Below are 21,735 nucleotides of genomic sequence, written 5' to 3'. Positions count from 1 at the left end.
AGAGAATTTAAGAATTTATATGTTATAAAATAAATGAAATTCATAAGAATTTTCCTAGATTTAAATTTCAATTATAAAATTTCTCAAGAAATTCTCGAGAAAGAATTCTCGAGAAGGAACACTAGATATATGTACCAGACTCGGTATCGCAGTGCTCCGCAACCTTTTATCTTCCACAGTACATCAACGTTTTTTCAAGAATTCCGCGGCACACAACAAGTAAAAGCTTGCAAATACATAAATTACAATAACACGTATATGTTTTTATTAGATAAAGCAGAATAAAATTGCTCTATGCATGTAGATTAGTGCTCGGCGATCGAGGCAGCTCGAGCTTCTCGGCCGGTGAAGGAGATAGGCGAACTAATATCGTATAGCTCCGTTCGATTTAGATCAAGACTTTACTGTACTCACTAAAATTTCGTTCACATGGTCAGATTACCAGGGGCGGTAGACTTCCTTGCATTATTAATTGCGGATGCGCTGCAGATTCGAAATCATGTTCTGCGGATTGCTTATATTATAGAAAGGTCTGGGTCACATTGTTATTATATTCTGCAGCTGCTATCTTTTGTTTCTATATAAACTGGATATTGTGAAATAAATAAATACTACGCGTTTCTCAAATTTCACTGAAAACGGCTTTATAATTGTGATTCAAAATTTATGTGGGTCTATCCGGTATCAAATTCTGGTCGCTCTCGAAAAGCTTGCGGTTACGACATTTTATCTGTAGACATACGAAAGCATAAGTATAAACGATTTCAGAAAGAAGATTTTGACTTATTCAACAAGAAACATAGTGGAGGTCCATTAAATTAGAAAACAGACGACTCATTAGTTTCATCGGAGGAAGGCCCTACTCGAGCAACAAATGAGCTTGTAAAACTGTTGGGGATAAGAAAAATTTGCAGCTGACTAAAACAAATGGACAAAATATGCTCAAAATTTCTCTGAGTTTCTCAAATTCTCTGAACAATCTGAAAACTGAAATGATCAACAGATTATAGCAACATTCACAATATCGAGCGTCGATCATGAAGAGTTAAACTCTACATGAATTTATAACGTTTCTTTGATTAACCTCTGCCACTTCAAAATTGTACGTCATTCGCTTCTAATAACCGAAATTATTTTCGTAATTACATTGTAATTCTCCGTTATCGATATTTAACCATTATTAAAAATACAGGAATACAAACAACGTCAATTATCCGTATCCTCTAGGAAATTAAAAACAAAACAAAAGTCGTAGCGCAAAGGGTTCAGCTAAAGCACCGTTCCCAACAGAAATATCTAGCAGGGTATTTTTCCTCCGGTACAAAAACTTCGCATTTTGCGAGCAATTTTTCGCGTTGTCGGAGCTTTCTTGTTATTTCTGATTAAAAAATTCCACGTCCATTGTGCCTTCGCGCGATGTGGAGCGATTCGCCGCGGAAAAGTGTGAAGTAAACTAAAATATTGCTGGGTAGTAATAAATCGATACACCGTAAAATCACAGGTACCTAAACGCTTTTTTTCGCGGTACGCACGGTTCGGCCACTGACGCAACGCTGGAATTTCAATTACGCAGCGAACGTATGAGATTTCGATTCAATTCACGGGCCGGACTTGTCACGTACAGTTGTACGTGCCTAACATTTACGCAACACGGGGGAAAACTGATAACACACAATACGAAATGAGCCCACGGTTCGTTTCGTCCATTCACGTGGGACAAAACGTGGAAAATTGAAGTCGGTCGAGTCACAGGCGACAAGCGTAGATCTGATAGACGGTAACATGGAAATAACAATTAATTCGCTGCCGCCATTTTTCGCTAGTTCCGAACGTATTTGCGTTCTTTCTGCCTTGATCAACGGAACAATTACCTTTGATATGCTCTTTGATCGACGCTGGGCGCAAATACGAGATGCTTGCTGTTAAAAATCAAATATTTGACACTGCATGCTGATCAGTGCCCATCATTGTATAAAATGTTAAACGACAGAATAGATTACAGGGTACTTTCGACGATTTAATTGCAGCCATTGCTAGATCGAATCAATACCTTACGCATTTACACTTTTTTTACATATTTTCCAATGTATCGTTTTGACATCAACGTTGATCTTATTACAAACAGCTAATGCTTTGAACTGGCGATTGAAATATTAACATTTATATGAGTTGTTTGTAACTCTGGATCAAAATGGACCAAACTACCGTTATATAAGGTAGTTATCTAGGGTAAATTGTATTTATACAATTTTCAAGCACCAACTGGAATTAAATATAAAGTCCATCATATTGGACGTTCTGTATCGTTCTAAATGAAATTAAAATGTTAATTAACGCCGGAAGTATCGAACTGGAAAAAATAAGTGGCTTCGGATTATTTATTTTCCAATTTCGTGGGGTATTACTAATTCCATTTAGTAATTAGAGCGCGCATCACATTCAAAAGTTGCATCGAATCCTAACAAATGCGCTTTAGCAATTCTTGTAAAAGTTTAATGCTTCTAGTCCCATCTGAATTACATTAATAAGTACAGTGTGCATCGAATAATTATCATCTCATGCACAAAATCTTCAAATCAATATTTGATAATTCCAATTACTGTCAATAGATTGCAACAGTCGAAGAGTTCTAGTAGAAAACACTGTAAGTACCAAAATTGAAAGATTTTGTTTTCTTATCGAAAAACTATGTCCTAATGGGAGTACTGTGATATGCAATTTAAGTGGAATTGTCTCTTGTAAGCAATTATCAATAATGTTAGAAAATGATAACATCGTTTCGTCTAACGTCGTCTTTGTAGAAAACGATATAAATGCTAATTCAATCCTAATAATAAAAAACATACCAGACGAACTTGCATTATTGAAAAAAAACGACATCTTCACGGTATGTTAACAAATTTCATGAACAAATATGACGAATTTAAAAAAAAATTTATAGAAAGATATTTTTGATTAATATACAGGGTGGTCAACACAATTGTTTCAAGTCATAATTCCGTTATTATTGCATTTACGAAAAAATGATGAAGGAGAAAGATAAATGGTTCGAAGAGCACTACATCTGTAGGCCTTTACATTTTTTTTTAGATGCAGCAGTGCATGTGCAATTAACAATTGCATCATATCTTTAAATAGAAATGCATATTTTTTGTTGTACAGATCGATTCTTCCATTTATTCTACGTAAAAAATAATTAGGGTACCATGGCAAAAAAATTATTAGATCTCGAGATATTTTCAAAAAATGTCTTTATTGAAGAAGATACTCAAACACTTCATGACTATGTTGTAAAGGTAAACACCCTTTCGACATTGTTATCATAACAGAAACCGAGTTGCAGGAGTAAGCATTTCATCATTCAGTAGCAATTCACGTATCGTAACTCGAGTACGAAAACTAAGATTTTGAAAAAGTGTAGCTGTATTTCACTAAATACAAGAAAATGTATGACATTTTTTGAAAATATCTCGAGATCTAATAATTTTTCTGCCATGGTACCCTAATCATTTTTTACGTAGAATGAATGGAAGAATCGATCTGTGCAACAAAAAATATTCTGTTTAAAGAAATGATGCAATTGTTAATTGCACATGCACTGCTGCATCTAAAAAAATTTAAAGACCTACAGATGTAGTGCTCTTCGAACCATTTATCTTTCTCCTTTATCATTTTTTCGTAAATGCAATAATAACGGAGTTCTGACTTGAAACAATTGCGTGGACCACCCTGTATATTCGAGTAATTGAGAAACAAACACGAGCGTACGTGAGCAGGCAAAAACAGTGTTTGAACATTTAAATGAGTGACACACTATTCTTTCTCTACATCGAAGCAATCGCACATACAGGATTGTCTACAAACACGTTTTTCTGTTTCATGTATTCGTACTATATTAATGCAGAAAACAGAAATGCATAGTACTGCATTTGGTTTGTGTGTTTCTATTCTCATTTAGCAAAAACAGAAGATCCAATTTTGTAAATTATAGATGTACAACTTCATTCGTGTCTTGTTTTTCATAGGTTTACGGTTGGTTTACAAACAAGCAAAACATATTGAAAGCTTGAAAATAATTTCCAGTGTTTTTTATACGATTACTTAGGTGACTGATGAAGCCAGTAACAAAGGTTACATGTTTCACAAATAGATCTACGAATTAATTTGTACATCTAATAATTAAAACTTGTGGAACACGTTTGTCGCTATTGGAAAAATTGAATATTTGGCACTTATAGTGTTTTCTACAAGTACAGTAATGTCTCCATATATGTGAATGAGACGTGCACGATATTTGTGAAAAATTTATCCCCACCACGAGAAGTGTAACATGACACGGGATTAATTATGTCGGTATTATCGTATGAAATATTTACTAATACATTTGTGACAATTTGTCCGATGAAAATGTGGCCGAACATGATATAAGAGCATATTTGCTCGTTCAATTAACAATTTAGTAGAACTCCAATTATCCTAACTGATGATATCTGAATTCTCCATTACACGCATATGTGTTCCACACATAATATGTGTAAACGGTTCAATCAATTAACGGGTCCATATGCAACGCGATTTATTGTACAACCCACTGAAGATTTAATCTAACGCTGTAGCTAGGTAACTGTTCTATTATCCAAACACTCACTTCCACTGATTAGTTCGGATAGTCAAGAGTTGACTGTATCGTGAATCAAACGAACAAACCTGATCCAACTTGTGTCATGTTCAGTGTCGTATCAATCAGAGAAACGTCACAAATGTATTCGTAAAAATTTCACAAAGAAAAATTATCTCTTAATAAGTGACATTTCGGTCCCGAAATGTTCACGTGCATCGAGACATTACCGTAGTCTTCAGTCGTCTGAAGAGACAGTGTGAAGAACGCATTTCAATATTCGTTCGATCGATTGAAAGAGTCCATTTGTCTTCCTCAGGAGCACATCAGGCAGTCGAGGGAGAATCGATTAGACGAGCTCGGTCGGAAGGCGACACCGTGTCCAATCTCGTCTTCGAGAACAGACATCGGCGACCGAGGCAGCGAGTCACCGAGCCTGGAAGTGATGCCCAGCAAGGAGCTTCTGCCTCCGACGACTCTGATCGCCCAGGACTACACGAAGGACCTTGTCTTGGAGATGACCTACAACACGCGGGACATGAACGACATCCACCAGAGCAACAACGTCAGCAACGCGACGCAGGAACGGCTGCAGGAGTCGAACGAGGAGCCGGAGATGCGGGACAGTTCTTGTCAGACGCGCGAGAGCCTGTTCGAGATGCCGCTTGGCTTCACGACTTTCGGCGTGCGGGCACCGAGCTCGCAAAACGGGACCAACCACCTTCATCACCATCGCCATCACCACATGCACCATCAAAGTTCTTCGCAGTCGCGGCAAAGCTCTCAGCCTTCTCAACACAGCGCGCAGCAATCTTCCGAGCACAGTAGCTCTCAGCAGCCCACCTCTCAATGTTCCGGTTGCAGTCCAGCGTCGAGAGGTCGGGACGGCAGCATGGGCGTCTGTCCAAAGCACAATCCCATCCCAGCACCACCAGGCTGGTCGACTCACGAGTCCAGCTATCCACTGCCCCTGCACCAAGGCTCACCGTACACAGAGCCCCCGGACTACCCGTCGTATCAGCGGTTCCAGAGTCCGCAACCCAACAGGGAATCCAGTGCCTACTGTCAATCTCCTAAGCTAGTGAGACAGGCGACAATCGGTTCCGGCGAGAGGTACGGCAGCTCTCTATACGGATCCGTACACGCGTCCAGCAACACGCCGAGCTCGCAGCACTCGAGCACGCCCAAGTGTACCCAGCAGACAACACCCGATCCTAGGTATAGGGCGGAGGCCGTGATAGAGGTCGACCAGAGGCGACCGTTCAGTATAGAGAGCACGAAGAGTGCTCCGGACGTGATCGCGACGCACTGACGCCGGGTTCCTGGGGATTGGGAGCCCTACAAGAGACGCCATCCCCGTCAAACTGTCGCCAATCGTCATCTGTCTAATCAAAAGGATGGAAGCAAAGTGACAGTAGCCACGCAGAGCTCGTTGGACGACGACGCGTCGACCTGCTCGACGATAGAGGCCAATTCATCCTCCTGATCCACGTATATTGGCACGGTCGATCGGCCTGATCAGCTCGGTTACTCGGATCAGGACGATCGAACGTCTCCGGACAAGTTTGCGCGAGAAGTGATCCAGGATTCCGGAACGTCTCACGAAACGGCGAAGCGGAACGGCGTAGAACTGACCAAACTGAAAGATACCGAGTTTCGTGCGAGCAATATCGACGAAACCGCCAGAACGAAGCTGAACCACGTATCCGGACATGGGTCTGCCGGGATAGATGCAGGACCATTATTCGATGACGTGACCATCCTACCGTCAACCGAGCGCAATAAAAGAGAATCGATGGACGGCGTTACAGTTTTGACGCCGTCGCGTCTAGGAATGAATTCTAGGCTTAACGATCTTCTGATTTTGAGACCTCCGGAGGCCTTCAGGGCTCCCATCTTCCGGTGCAGAACACCGACCTTGGCATGGCAGCACTGCAGCTGCCCGTCCCATTCGCATTTGCCGGTCAGAAGGTCGTCGGTCATCTGGAGTGCCTTGAAATGCAACAACCAGCAGCCATTCTATCGCACTTGGCCCAATAGAACCGCCAGGAGGTTCGTACGGCCCTCGAGGAGGACCGTCGGTACCCAAAGCTCGCTTGATAGATCGAGATCGTCCCTCGGCACAATCCGTTGCGTTGTCCGATCGATCGACATGACCGAGAGATCGATGGATCTCGAGATCGGGGCCACGATACCATTCTAGTGTTTATTTCGACACCGGGGCGTTCCCTTTGCGCGTCGGATCGATCGGATTATGGACCAAAGGTTTTGTAAGCAATACGGGGTACAGGATATTTACTCTGTTATTGTTAACATGGGTGTTGTTGTCGCTTAGATCGGGCACGTGTCCGTAACACGCGTAATAATATGTTTGTAAGATATGTTATAACGGAAATTCTTGTTGTCATTTGACTATATGGTTTTTTATTATAATCGAAGTCGCAGATATTATTGTTAGATCGATGCGCACGAACGGTTATTTTTCATAGGACAGTTTGTCTAGGACACTCGCGTTCGAGGCTTAAACAGTGAGAAACTATATTTCATCCAACCTTGTTAGGAACGGGCGATTCGTTGGCTTCATCACGTTATTTGTTGTATTACTGAGATTCCATGATTTTTAAGTGATATTGAAGGAATACTCTTCAAGTAGTACGGGTAAGTTTCATTGGCTTGATCATGTTATGTGGTGTCCGTTGTACTACTGAGATTCTATGATTTTTAAGTGATGTTGAAGGAACACTTTTCAAGTAGTATTGGTAAGTTTCATTGGCTTCATCATGTTGTGTAGTATCTCTTATACAATTGAGATTGTGTGACGATTTTTAAGTGACATTGAAGTAACACTCTTCAAGTAGTATGGCAATTCCATTCGTAAAACTGTTCTAAATTCTTGAATGTTTTCAAAACTGTGAAAATTAAATTTTAACAAAGGTAATGTCAGTCGTAGAGTCATTTACAATCAGTCACAAAAATCTATGTAATTGACAAATTTTGAATATTTGAAACAAAGACGCGAGACATTATTTTATTGACATTAATTAATTGATTACTTAGAGTGAATGTATTCATTGTACAATTTATAAGAAATCTATAAACAATCATTATAGATATATTAAAATGTATCGTTCTTTATTAGAACAACGGTAAAAATCATAACGATAAATTTAAAAAATGTTAATACGTTCCCACTGGAAGTGAACAGAAGTTTTTGTATTCACAGGTTAGCTAATATTAATTTAAAAAAAATAATTAACGTTCCTAAACAGTACAATTTCAATTTTTTAAATTTAAGAACTGTACCTATTATTAGTGTATTTACATAACTGTAATTAATTCTACAGGAAAGAATCGTTACAAGGTAAACTAAAATTTCTATTAAAAAATTATAAACATGTAACGAATTTCAAGTATTAAGAAAGGTTTGACTCAATTTTTGGGCGTATTACCTTGTTAATTAAAATTAGACCGTATTGATAAGGTAGTGAAAGGAATGAAACATAATAACAAGGATTATGTTCATATTGACTATTTCTCTGAAGAGAACTATTCAAAATTTGTCATTTTTCAAAACCTGCATGATTTGAACCTATAAGCAGACTGAGACGTGTCTCTCAAATATCTAAAATTTTTTGCTTCATTGTTTCAAATATTTGACATTTGGCCAATAGAGTCTGATACTATACAATATTTATCAGTTCAATTTCCATTAATTTTCGTTACACATTCCATAGGGAATCTCAATAAAGCCAGCGGGAGTACCAAAAATGATGAAAGCGAATGAATCAGGCCCAATTCACTTAATTTGCATAGATTTCCGTTGCAACGAAGATATTAGCAAAGCGCTTAACCTGTTCCTTTACGTCCGCCATGACAAGCAAAAACGGATAACAATCGTTGAGATCGTAAACTCTCTTACCAGAACCTTGAACGCTTCTGCAGCTTGTACAAGTTCTCCTTAATTGTTCCGCCGTTACACAAAGTAGAGACGACGCAGCTCGCTGTGAAGCGTATCTTGTGAACCCGTTCGAAACGCGTACACGTCGGTCAACGTACATATTTTCGCTGCGAGAAAGCGATCCCCGAACGAACGAAATAACATATCGGAAGCCGGAAGCAAGTCGATCATGTGACGACCGTTTCCCGGCGGGCGCGAACTTCCGGTCGCCATACTGAATCTTAGAAACCGAACAGTGCCGTGTATGTTAGCGCATTTGACAAGCGGTCAAAAGTGTCGTAAAGTGTTCGGAAGATACCCGTAGGAGAGCCGTCGAGAGCGAAATGATTGTTTCGGGCAACGAGTAAGTAGATTCCTATTGTTAAACAACGCCAACATGGTCGGCGGACAATGATATTCAGGTTCTAACATAACCTAATCTGTTTTGTACACATAGTGTCGATTCACCGCGCGCGGCTCGACCATTGCAATACGTTACAAGATTCGAATACGATACTGCGATATTAGGCAAACTATTTTTCCACGGTATTTCCATTGTTAGTCGAGGATGTAACAGAATTGCGCACACCCGAACAGGAAAGTCGAAGCAATGCATTTATAACTAATCGCGCTTTCGCTCGAACGTGTCCGGAACGGTTCGGACAATCAATGTGTAAGATCGATCGTCGCAAGGCATGGTATTTCGGAACCAAACGCGGCAAAAAATATTGGCCGATTAAAATTATTTATTTGTCCGTTAATCTTTCCATTTTATTCTGTGGTGACGTATATGCGTGGTATTTTTAAATTATTGGGTAGTACTGTGCGGCAAAATCGTTTTTGTAATCGTGTAAAATTCACTGCAACATGAAAATCTGTTATTTTAGTCGATTTTAATAAATATTAACTTATTTGTATTTATGTTCAAAATTTATTCCATCTATTTGAAATCTCAATTGAAGGTCATAAGAGACGTTCAAAAGTGTAATTATTCCAGTAATAATTTCATAAATATCGGAGGTCAAAATTACATTTGGTAGAATTGACATATTCACCCACGATATTAATTCCATCGCGAATCAGTTAAATTAAGCAATCAGAATTACGAATGAAAGAGCTGTCACAATAAAACACGATTAAACTGCATTTAATGAACGTGTATGCTGAATATGAAACCTAAACCTTTTTACTGCTACGTTGGACATAACTTAAGCATCAAAACTAACCTTTCATGTGTCAAAGTAAAAACAAATAGGTAGTAACCACCCATTGAAAAGAGTATGTTTCAGTTTAATTATTACTATAATGGATGATGCATTTAAACGTAATAATATTCTGATCAAATGAAATACATGTCCGAGGAACTGCTTCTTTATTATCATATACCGGGTCTCCCAGTTGAATGAGATCTACCTAAATATCTGTCTTATTTACCGTTAGAAGAAGATGACAAAGTTTCTCAGAACAAAAGCATCTCAAGGAAAGCATCTCTGTCATGCGACAGAGGAAAGAATATTTTTCAAGGTCATTTTTTAAAGGAGATGTCAAGGTTATAAGTATTTTTTTAATGAAACTTTTTACTTTTTCTTCGATATCTTTATAAATCATAGAAAAACGAATTCAAAGACCTAAATAACTATACTGTTTTGATTCAATCTTACGATATTTGTGTCTGAAATGCTTTCAAACACAAACAGATCGCAATTGGATAATCGAAACGGAATAGTTATGGAGGTTGTTGTTGAATTCAGCTTTTTATGCTCTACAAAAATATTGAAGATAATATTTACGGATGTCAAAAATTCGGAGGAAATTCTGGTGACCTTGACATCTCGTCGAAAAAATATTTTTTCCTTTGAGACGCGCAGCTTAGCCTATGCCAACGTCACACTTAACTGTAGCCGCGCTCTGATTGGTTAGCGTTTTTCGTTAATAACTCCTTAATAAAACCGAGGAGAACATCTTTACAAAGGAAAAAGTGACTTCAAATAACCTCGAGAATAACCCCTTTCAAGGAAATACAACATTTTGGGCACCCCGTATAAGGCAGATATTTAGTTACGAAATGTTTGTGTCCTACAAAGAGCACACTGAAAAATCATTTTTCTTTGAATAAAGTAAAACAAAGAATCTGTAAAAAATGGAACTTTCATATTGTTGCATAACCATCAACCAATGATTTCAGTTTTAGAAATTTCGAGATGGGTCACTTTAAAACTGTATTAACCGCGTTAAAAATGAATATGGACAAAGATTATACTACCTTGTACATTAAAAATTTGGTTATTTTTGCCGTTTTTTAGGATTCGAATACCGCGCATTGCGTCACACGTCAAACGCACAAAATCGTCTGGATGAAAGGAAGAATTCGCTTCCCACCCACGCGTTCGCGAACTATTTAACGAACGCGGCTCGAATCATTTCCCATCCCCACCCTCCAGTCCCTGGGCTCGCATAATGGCGATAATCTGTTCTGCATGATTTGGTGGAAAAGGGCAAAAAGAAGAACGATCGCGTATATCCGATGTCTCGTTCACGATCGATTGAACTTTTTCATCGAGATCGCCCATTGAAATGGAACGGACGAAAATTTAGACGTTCTCACGGGCTCGAGAGGCCGTCGCCCTTGGACAAGGGAATAATTCAATTAGTCAATTAAAATGTGAAACGATCGATCGGAAATGAGAACGAGGGGTTTATCAAAATGGAGGAAAAATAGGCGAACCACGTGCGTGTTAACTCTAACTGGTCTAAGCATGTACATTGTAAAGCTATCAGGAACCTAGTGTTTAGATACCGACAAAAAGAAAAAAAAATAAAATAAATTCTCGCTTCTGTACAGGTTCGTGTTAACGTTTATCGTATAGAACAGAATGTACAGAGTGAACACATTTGTATATAAACGACGCATACATGTCCGCTCGAGTGATACGACGGGCGAATAATAAATATAGTACTTTTAAAATAATACCGAGTCATTTTTTATGATAACACCACCTCCACTTTTCGGCCGGTAGACTGACCTTCGTAAATTATTAACAAGCCGAGAGCCATGGAAAAGTGGCTATCTCAACCTCGTCCCCATTTATATCACTTATTCCAAAAGATCCTTCAGGGGTTTCGCAGGTGCTCAGCGTTTTAACGAAGGTAAGTTTCACAGTGACCGACGCCATGGATCAATTATTAATCACGTTAAACGTTCCAACCTCGATTTTCTATGGGGCACCATCAATTTTTAATTGAAAACCGTGGATCCGGTCAACCGTGGTTGTGCAGACATTCAAAAACCCTCATCGTTTGCTACGAATTCTTCTTATTAGAAAAGGATTATGAATCACGAATGTTTTATCTTTCGCTAAGTCTTCTGGCATTGTTTGAAATCGTCGATTCAAGGATCAGTTATTCAATCCTTCGGAAATGTAAATTTAATTCGATGTTTCCTGGTATTGAATCAGAGTGGTGAATGTTTCATGGGTGGAAATATTTAGTGGACATATTTTATGCATTTCTTGAAATTTAGCGAGATTGATATAGTTCGGCCTTATGAATATTTGCTTTATAGAATAGCACTGGGGAAATGGTATTCAACAGAGTCAACGAATTTGAAATCTAACGAACAAATGAGAAATCAGAATAGTATAATTCATTGTTATTGATATGTATTATTGGACAACGGACGTTCATGAAAAATCAAAATTTTTTGCATCAATTAAAAAAAAAACAAAACAGCACCTTTCTCTCTGTGTCGCAATTCTGTTTGTTTGTATTATTCGTTTCTCCTTTGTCAGCAATCAGTTTTCTACAAGCTTTGTAACGACTGTTCTGTGTAATTCAATTTCACACACCATTTAGCAAAGTAAATTGTTTAGATAACTGGAACGACGCACAATACTAGTTCATATAATACCAGGTATAGTCTATATGTATGCTTGGCCACATAATGGCAGTTCCACTGTATTTCAAAGTTGATTACACAAGGTCAGATTACTGGGCACGATACACGTTCATGCATCATCGTTTATTAGGTCATACAGAAAGTTCTGTGGATTGGCCATAAAAGAGACTGGGCTACGTTATGCTTTAGGTTATCTGGAGTAAGCACACACTATGTTTCCGGGACACTAGTGTAAACGGTTTTATAATTTCGATTCAAACTGCAAAGGGGTCTATCCGGTATGGAATTCTGCTGGCCTCCAATTTGAAGAGAACCCCGACAGAGTCTGCCAACAATCTTTATCAGCGGTTCTCGTACTTTTTAAATTTTGTATCATATAAATAAGAATCAAGAAAATGTACTACCATAATAGCATTTCCCGATGAAAAATCGATATATCTCAAGTGGAGTGTTTATAATTAAAGAATAAAGCATTTTAAGATCATATTGTCACGAGTGTGGATGAGTGTAGATCGATTGCATCGATGTTGAGAGATATCGATACATCGAGTGATCCTCGTTGCATCGTCGTTTGGGAACGGAAGCGGAAAGATAAATTCTTCTCCTCTCCCTAATAAAGAGTTACCTTCGCTATAATAGTTTTGTCATTGTATCTAGCGCACCAGTATTATTTAATTAGGTTCAAAATATTTTGTGTAAAAATTATATATATATATAATTTAATTATTTAATGTTGCTTCAACATCAAAGGTCATTAGCAACACGGTACATTTTCTTACAATATATTATATATATATATTTGTATCATTGATATACTTGGCAAGACCGGCGATATACTCCTTAGAACTTAACAGAATGGGTAAGAATTGTACCACCAAAAATAACGTAATGTACCACAGATGGAGAAACGCTGGTCTATGTGATGGCGCAGTCCTCAAAACTTCATTCGCGTAAATGAATCTCACATGAAAGGAGGTTCCACTGTATTATAGAACACTGTAGTCATGCAAACTCAGAGTTCGGTGGTCGAGAAAAATGGAAGCGTTTGGTTTGTCTCGGGGAAAAAGTGGTTTCCGGTTAAAATTTTAACGAGATACTGAGTTTGGCCCTGCGGACAGGCAGAAATTAATATGGTTGACTGGGAACTCGATAAAAAGCCGCATGGCCGAGGCGGACACGTGGTTTTTGCTCATTTAGCGAAACGGTGACCGTTTGTCAAGACGGTCTCAAAGAAACGTAAATAATGAAGACGTGAGTTAAATCACGGCAAAACGTGACTCCCTTTGACGCGTCGCCTCGTCTCCCCACGGAGCATACACAATAGGCGAACACGTATACACCATTTGCGTCTATAGGGCCGTACGTAGCCGTGCTCGGTCACCTTTATCTCTTCCGCATAATTTGTAATTTATGTACGTGAGCAGCGCCATAGTCACGTCGATGCTACGCCGCCGCGCCGGTGCGGTGGCCGTCCGAAGGTAATGAAACATTGTATTTTTAATGGTGATTCCTCGGCATCGACGGAATCGCGAAATTACTCGGCCGCAAATTTTCCGACGGGATTTTCATTAAAACGTTTGAACGTTCTGTGTAACATTTTTCGCCGAGTCCCCGGCTTCTCATTCTCTCAACGATGCAAACACACTTTCCCAGAAAAACTTTCCTTGTACTGCCTTCCTGTCCTCTATATTTCAATTTCAATTTCATTCGCGTATCGAGAGTCAAGAACCCGCGATCGTTATAATTTGTATATTCTGTAACGACACGAGATTGTCTTTTCGGAGCCGACATTTTTCAGCTGGGTTAAATTAATTGAAGTTGGAGGCGATAGTTACTTTGCGTATTGCACCTGCAATTATTATCTTCATGGGGAACATGTAGCTCGCGAAACAAAGGGCACGCGAAGCTGCGAAAGTAAACTTAGCGGGAAACTTTTGATGGGAACTTCGCACCCGGGAAGGCAAAGATAATGCTGCATAATTTGATATACACGGGAATGAATACGCTGAAAGGTGACAGAGCGTCTTCTAAGGGGCAAAATTATTTTCGCTGATCGAATCATTTGCATCGAAATTAAAGACGCGAAGTTTGTCAACCGAGGACAAGTGTAGCCAATTAGAACATGGACGTATTTTTACCGGAGAGCGTGGTTAATCTGGAATATGCAGTAAAACAGAGATTTATTAATTCACGCTCGAACGTTGGAAATCGAGCCAAGATAAACACAATTTACATGTTTGCTTGTATCATTCGTCTCGCTGGTTGCTCGTTATTACCATTTTAAACAATGGCGGCTCGGATTAAACGAAAGTATTTCCGCCGCGTACGCGTTAAGCGTTTTAATATGGATTGCTCCGTGCATTTAATTTAATCGCTGCTCATACCAGAAACTAGTTGCAGTCTAATTTAATCATACCCTCGTCAAGGGGCCGCCATAATCCTTCTGATTCGTACTTGCTGTTATCTAAATTTCTGCCGTAATTTCCATCTAATTCGTGAGCCAGCGTGGCTGTATATATCCCCTTTCTTATCCGAGAATCTGTATGTAGTTCCCCCGACGAATTTCTGGCACGGGTATGCACAAAATTGAATATGAAACGGTGCTCTGCTTCTGTTTGCTTTGATAAACATATAGTGTACCGCTTAAGCTCCGGAATATGATGAACGCGATATTTATTAATATCAATTCCATAGGGTAAATAATATTTGATATATGTTTGATAATTAATATTATATAAGAAAATCAATGATTAAACCAATATCACGATCGGATGTTGTGTTTATTCGGTCCGAGCAAATCAGGATAGAAATTAACTGTTTCCTTTGCTAATTCTTCTAAATTAAAAATAACGTATCTGTACCGTTAAATCCTTCGAATTGTTTTAATGGTTTATATTTCATTTGCTCATTTTTGTACTAAATGCATGAAATCCACGGTCTCATAATACATATTTCTGTAAGACTCAAACACCAAGATACTTTAGAAAGCGATTGTCTCTAACGCAGTTCCTAATTTCGTAATTGTGACAAGTAACAGTACCAGATTAAAGGAATTTCCAAAAAAACATGTTTGAAAGGATTGAATCGAGGAAATAGAAATAGAAATTAGTTATTTCCAATTTTAGGACATTAAAATTTTATTAAAAGATAATTAAGAGAGCTTAAGCATCAGAATATTCGTCGTTACATTACGGGTTTTGTGAATTTACAACAAAAAATAAGTAGATGTAACGTAGAACAGTGGGCGGATTATAAGAATTTAATTCTGTTGACGTGTTACTTACATCTAACTGAAATTATTAAAGAAGAAAACTTAGACGGTATAAACAATTTGGTTTGACTTTTGTTGTGATTTTTCAAGGTAAAGTCTTGATCTAAGTCAAATTCTCGGGTCCGTTCTGTAACATAGATCGTGTGGAGCTACTATTGTATTTTCTTGTGACCGCGTCGACCGCGCCGAACGTAGAAAAGGGCAGCGCGTGTAAGCACGGACCGAAGGCGCTCTACATACCGTCAATGTAGATTGTATTTAGTGTCATTTTAATGAGGCAAATGCCACAAATAAGTTGGTCAAAGTCCCATAAAAAAATAATGAAAAATAAAGAAGTTTTGTAATTGGATTAGTAGTGGTTCACACCGATATACGGCTTAGATCAAGACTTTACTGTACTGCAGGTTCAGTTCGTGCAATCGTATGTCTATACCACTGATTTTTGATAATGTGCCGAGAAATTTCAATAGCAGACAGTATTTTATTAATTCTTGGACGCTTGAAACAGTTCATTTAAACAAGTGTGTTGACATTGTTTTTGAGTTCATCGAAAAGAACTTATTTCTCCGCCAAATATTTAATTACTTTTAGAAATATCATGTTCGGACAACCCTTGAAAATACGGTACTTGAATTACATGAAAATTCGCATTACGCGATTAAAAGTTGTTATGATTTTTAAATAACAAAGCGCTTCAATTATACGGTTTTTCAAGTCTCCCTCTTCAAAATTTTAAGAAGAATTATTTCTCTTTGACTATAATAATGGACAGTTTCGCGCGAGTGAATTTTAAATTATTCTCGAAATCAATTAACCATGTTACACAAGAGTTGTCTGCATGTAGGATTCTTTTACATTCAGTTATTTATCTTCGAAGGAGAGGCGCAAATCCTATTGATCTTTGCGTATTACATATTTGAAGCGTAAGAAAAATCCAAAAAATTTCAATTTCTTTCTGCATTATTTGCAGAAAATAAGACAAAGCACTAAATTCGCCGGATCGGGTTCGTTCCCGCTGCTAAAATCGATAAAATCGCATCAGCGCCGTCATTACGCGAATCAGCCTGTTGCCAGACGAATCTACGACCCCGCATTACCCGGTGGCGATAGAAATTTCGGCAGACTAGGGGGGTCAAGGGTCGAATTCGAGTTGACAAAAGATAAAGTCAAAACGATGACGTCATGACGATTAAAGTCGTCAAAAGATTTTCTTGGCAGACCGTTCGGTTCCAGCAATGCGGAACGAATTCGTCGAGCAATCAGACGAACGCATTCCTGTCATTCACCTTTCGCTGATCTCGTCGTTCTTATTGTCAGCCGTTTCCATTCGCGACGAGTATTTATCGGACGAGATTATCTACTGGACGCTCGTCAAATTATTCTCAGATCCATCTTACGCGATCGTTTTTTTTTTACAGGCAGCGCGTATTCCCGATAAATCGGCAGTCGCGAGAATCGGACGATATCGAGTCACGTTGTGTCGATATGAAAACGCAAGTTGGAATGGATCGTCGAACGGCGAAGCACGCCGTCGAGACAGTTCCCTGCAAAGTATTGCGTTAGTTTTCAAAGTTTCACGACTCTGGATATATTCTTTCAACGTTGCATCCCCTAATATCCAATAATATGCGAGGTCCCGAACGATTATATTCGTCCATTGAACTTCCGACTTGTCAAGCTGTGCTTCGGAAACTTTTATGGAACGAAAGTTTTTACGAGAACACGGTCTGTTTTATTTATTCGATTTACTTTGTCGTACTTCGTATAGTATTCGCGGGCGGGTTTTGTACGTGGAAATACAATAGACTTGAGGGGAGTTTTGTTTGTTAATTTTCATTTTCCGCATGGGCATCATTTATGCCACGTGGTCGTATACAATCGCCTCTGAAAGTAAATCAGTGCTTCTACGTCGTAAACTATTGTACGTATATTGTTGACCGAATTTTCGATATTTATTATAAAGAAAAACGAATGAATGTTCGAAAGTTTCTGGAAATACGGTGGCTCCGAAAAGTATTTGAATAGTTTTTTGATTTTCAAAAAATTTCAGGTTTAATTGCTGCATTTTTGTAACAAAGAACCGTATAATCCCGAATCTGAACTCATTTTAAAGCTAGAAACTCAGATTTTCACAATCCATCGTTTCATTTTCTTTTCATTCTTCCTCGAAAATTTGACAATTTGAAACGTTTCTTAAAACATTGGAAAATTTTTTTCACGACTGAAGCTAACAGGTTAAAACTTTGAGACTAAAATTTCGTCTTTGCAATGATCTAAAATTTGATGTACGATTTTTTGTTAACATTTTATTTGGCGTTTAATGAAACTAACACCGATTTTGCAGTAATATAAGGCACACTAAAAATTATGTTACGAGTTTTTCTAAAGAAATTGTACTACGACAAACTACATTCTTCACATCTGTGGTTGATTCAGTCACGAAGAAAATTTGCCAATTTATTTAGAGACGTTTCAATTTGTAGCATTTCCGAAAAAGGTCTTCAGCTTTCAACCTTTCAGTATCAGTAACTTCGTTTCAGCTACACGTACTGTAACTCATGATATTGCTACTTTCAATGAAAACATAAAACCGGAACATACAGTAGAATATTTTCGTTGCAATTTTCATTTAGGACAGAGTTTACATTTAATATTTGTTAATTACACCTGTGCGCGCTATATCGCGATTTGTTGATCTATAAACAAAGCATTTTGAAACGTTATTGTCTTTCCAAATTAAAAACTGAATAAAAAGATTTGTTGTGAATTGCACAGCTTGTATTTGGTACGTCAATTGTTCGTGAATACTAACAATTGACTTGGTAAATATTCAGTCTTGATTTTTTAAACAAGTTGTCAGTATAAAATTTGCTACAGTAAAAAATACGACTGATCTTTGAAGATAAAAGAATACAGTTTTTCAGTCTCAGTTTTTATAACATCTTTCATAACAGCTCATAGATTAATGATTACACGATTACTCTTGTCGATATAATAAATATAGTCAAATCTCGGTAACTCGAATCGTTACGACTTGAAAATTTCTACAAAACAGTTACAAGAAAACAAAACAATTAATTATGCTCCATATATCGAAGTAAAAATGACTCTGACTCGAATTATGTACTACGTGTCCGAATGCATTATTATTTCATCTCTGTAACTCAAATTTAGAGTAGGTAAACCTCTACAAGTCGAAAAATCATAAAATAACAGTTTTATTAATGAGTTATAATAGTTACTATAATTCTTTAGAATTGTGTCATCAATTCAATGTGTTAATGAGGTCCTTTTTCGCAAAATTGATTTTCGTTTCTTCAAAGAATGTCTGGAAAATCGAGCACGAACTTTTGCAATTATCCAGTTGCAATTCACCATAATAACTAATTCGTGTGACAGCCTCTGTAAAATTAGGTTTGGACATTTCTACAATAAATAATTCACGTTTAAAATTTGAATTTTTCTTTCTTCGAGCTATTACAATGAAAAAATCATTAACCATCGTAATGCTCCTGTACGGGGAATTTTCTTTCGTTAAAACCCTCGTGCTAAAAAATCTCGTCAATGAGGAACTCGACGATTTCAGCTTACTCCTTCAGATTCGACTGTATCTATTATGATTGTGAAAATATTCGCCTTTTAATTACCCTCATTAATATTCTAGCAGAGTGGCTTTTAAAAGTTCGCCGAGACGGGGGTCTCGGAGAATCCAGCACGTCAGCCTCGACGGAACTCCATTGTCTGGTGGAGGTGGAAAAATGAAGGTAAATGATAGAATACTGGGAACAAGACTCTTTCCGCGCCATCTGTATTTATTGAGGTGTCCGTGGGTTACGCCGGATCGAAGTCGAGAGTTTTACGCTCATTGGTAGATCGCGCCTTTATGACGCCGCCGCCGTAAAATAAGCATTTCGAGAGCTTCCGGGGGAAGGATCCTTTTCGACGTTTCCGCGGTCCAAAGAGAACAAGACACATTCAGAGCCGTCGTCGTGGAATCCTTGCTTATGTAGGAGGGTGGGGCTGCTCGAGCCACCAGACGTCGTGGTAAATATACGTTTGTAGGTCGTGAATGTTCTCCTAGTGTCTCACGCACACAGCCATCGGAAGCATCCCCCATTCACCGGTCCCTCTATATCAGCGAGAGGATCCATGTTTTTGTCGCGCCGCGCCGAGGATAAATTTTCCTTTCTTTCCCCGGGCGCGGTGTTTCAAAACGAAAAAGAAACGCCCCTACGCGATCCCGCCGCGCAATCCTTGCCTGTAACGCGTTTCGCTTCCTCTCTAGCTGCGATAGGCGAGACCATCGAATTTCTTCAATGGATCCTTCGAGGCGCGCGAAAACGCCGCAGAGCACGTCCAAATCGAAAACTTTCGAGACATTTTGGTATGTAACTTTCGAACTGTAAGGAATATCCGAACGAAATTTTCTCTGAAAAATAGTAAACAGTAATTGATATCCAATTACATTGGCGTATTTACATAATACAAGAGCACTAACTCGTCGAAAATTTCGTCTATTTTAGTGCTTTTGAAGTCCTCGATTTGGGCAACGATTTCTCTATCGATTTCAAAAGTGCCGTGATGTAAATGATTGTTATGTTGAACCTTTTCTGAAATAAATAAGAGCAAACTTAGTACGACAGTAATGGTGACTTACAATTATTTAAATTCAAATATCTCCTACTGATTAATGGCGTTTTGTAACTTTATCCGTCCTCTTACGGAAAAACTAATAACACCAAAATATGTTCCATTCTATACCATTCATATGAAACATTTTTTTCGAGTGAGACACCCAGTATAGGGTATATTATAGCATCGATCAAACATCGGCTTCCTTCATGGAGTCAATAGAAACGCTAATGCTCGTGTACAGGGGATTATATTTTATAAATTACTCGATCTAAGAGCCGCCGACAAGAAATATTGTAGCTTCCGATTCCGTCAACGGAATGTTCTCACCTGGGGACGACCACGGTGGAATAAAAAAGACGATCATCAGCTCTATAAAATTAATGCTCTTCCCCTCGGAGGAACCCGTGACATAATGGTCGTGGCTTCCCGTCGCTCCGGAAAATTTATCCGCGACGGAGGAATAAAAGAAGGAGAAGTGGCTGTTCGCCCGCGGGAAGCTGATCGAAAAAGAATTCGCCAAGGAGGAGCAGTTTCGGACGAGGAGAAAAAATTTACGCCCATTCGAAGATCACGGTTTCATGACACCGCGACGTCTGCCCGATTGATATACGGCCACTAAAAGAAACTTTTAGAATTCGTCTCTGCGCTCTGGTTGCTACGCAGCCGCAGCCGCCTATTGGAAAATTGCACCCTTTTTCCCGTGAACGCCGGATGGCACGTCGCGCCATTATTCTTCGATGGCCAGTATTTCACCAGACATTCCGGCGAACATATAAATACACCGTTAATGGTCCCTTCTTCGAAGAGCGATCGACCTACTTCGAACGATCCGACGAAAATTGGACAATAAGTTTTATTGTTCTTTTTTAAACACTCGCCGGACTCGAACCAGTCTTTCAGCGACTTCGGAAAATTGGAACGGCACGCCGAATAAATTAATGACCGACTATTTCGCCGGTTTCGGCCAACTGTTCCGTGACTTGGGTTACCTGGTTTCATTGTTCTGTCGCTGTTAGTACATTAGGGTTCAGTGGGGCGAGGTATAGATAATGGGTACGCGAATTTTTGATAATCAGATTAGGCTTCAAGTCAACTTAACCGGTTTGCTACCCTGGTCATCTCAATACGAATAAACTTCGCGAAATATTGTTCTGTATATTTTAATATTACTCCTTCAAAGGCAACATCTAGGCAGTGTTCTGACTCCGGTAAGTGTTTTAAAATTTATTAACCGTGGTCTAATTATTAGATACGATACAGTTTTATATTCATCTCCTCTTTGTGAGAAATTCTGGGTTTCTTTGGAATTCAAGAGAATTGATTTTTCTAAGGTTCAAAACCAAAATAGCCCCTTACGAAGGAATAATTCATACAAGAGA

The 21,735-nt window shown here is 38.7% G+C and overlaps 1 protein-coding gene and 1 long non-coding RNA gene across 2 annotated transcripts in view; one reads left to right on the top strand and one right to left on the bottom strand.

Moving 5' to 3' along the window:
* The window catches only part of Neto (Neuropilin and tolloid-like), a 281,903-nt gene extending 275,953 nt beyond the window's left edge, over positions 1-5,950 (top strand). The window contains exon 10 of the mRNA XM_076793432.1: positions 4,938-5,950. Coding sequence (XP_076649547.1) covers positions 4,938-5,930 — 993 coding nt within the window. The 3' untranslated portion in view covers positions 5,931-5,950. The remainder of the gene's footprint in view (positions 1-4,937) is intronic.
* Positions 5,951-19,569: 13,619 nt separating this feature from the next.
* On the bottom strand, positions 19,570-20,255 carry LOC143357457 (uncharacterized). The gene is made up of 2 exons (XR_013082813.1): positions 20,220-20,255; positions 19,570-20,150 (listed from the first exon to the last, which is right to left on the bottom strand). It is a non-coding gene; the product is annotated as an uncharacterized LOC143357457 (long non-coding RNA).
* Positions 20,256-21,735: the final 1,480 nt, after the last annotated feature.

The sequence above is a fragment of the Halictus rubicundus genome, chromosome 9 (assembly GCF_050948215.1).
Source record: "Halictus rubicundus isolate RS-2024b chromosome 9, iyHalRubi1_principal, whole genome shotgun sequence".
Lineage (NCBI taxonomy): Eukaryota > Metazoa > Arthropoda > Insecta > Hymenoptera > Halictidae > Halictus > Halictus rubicundus.
The sequence above is the reverse complement of the archived record's forward strand: the minus strand, read 5'-3'. Positions and strand labels throughout refer to the sequence as shown.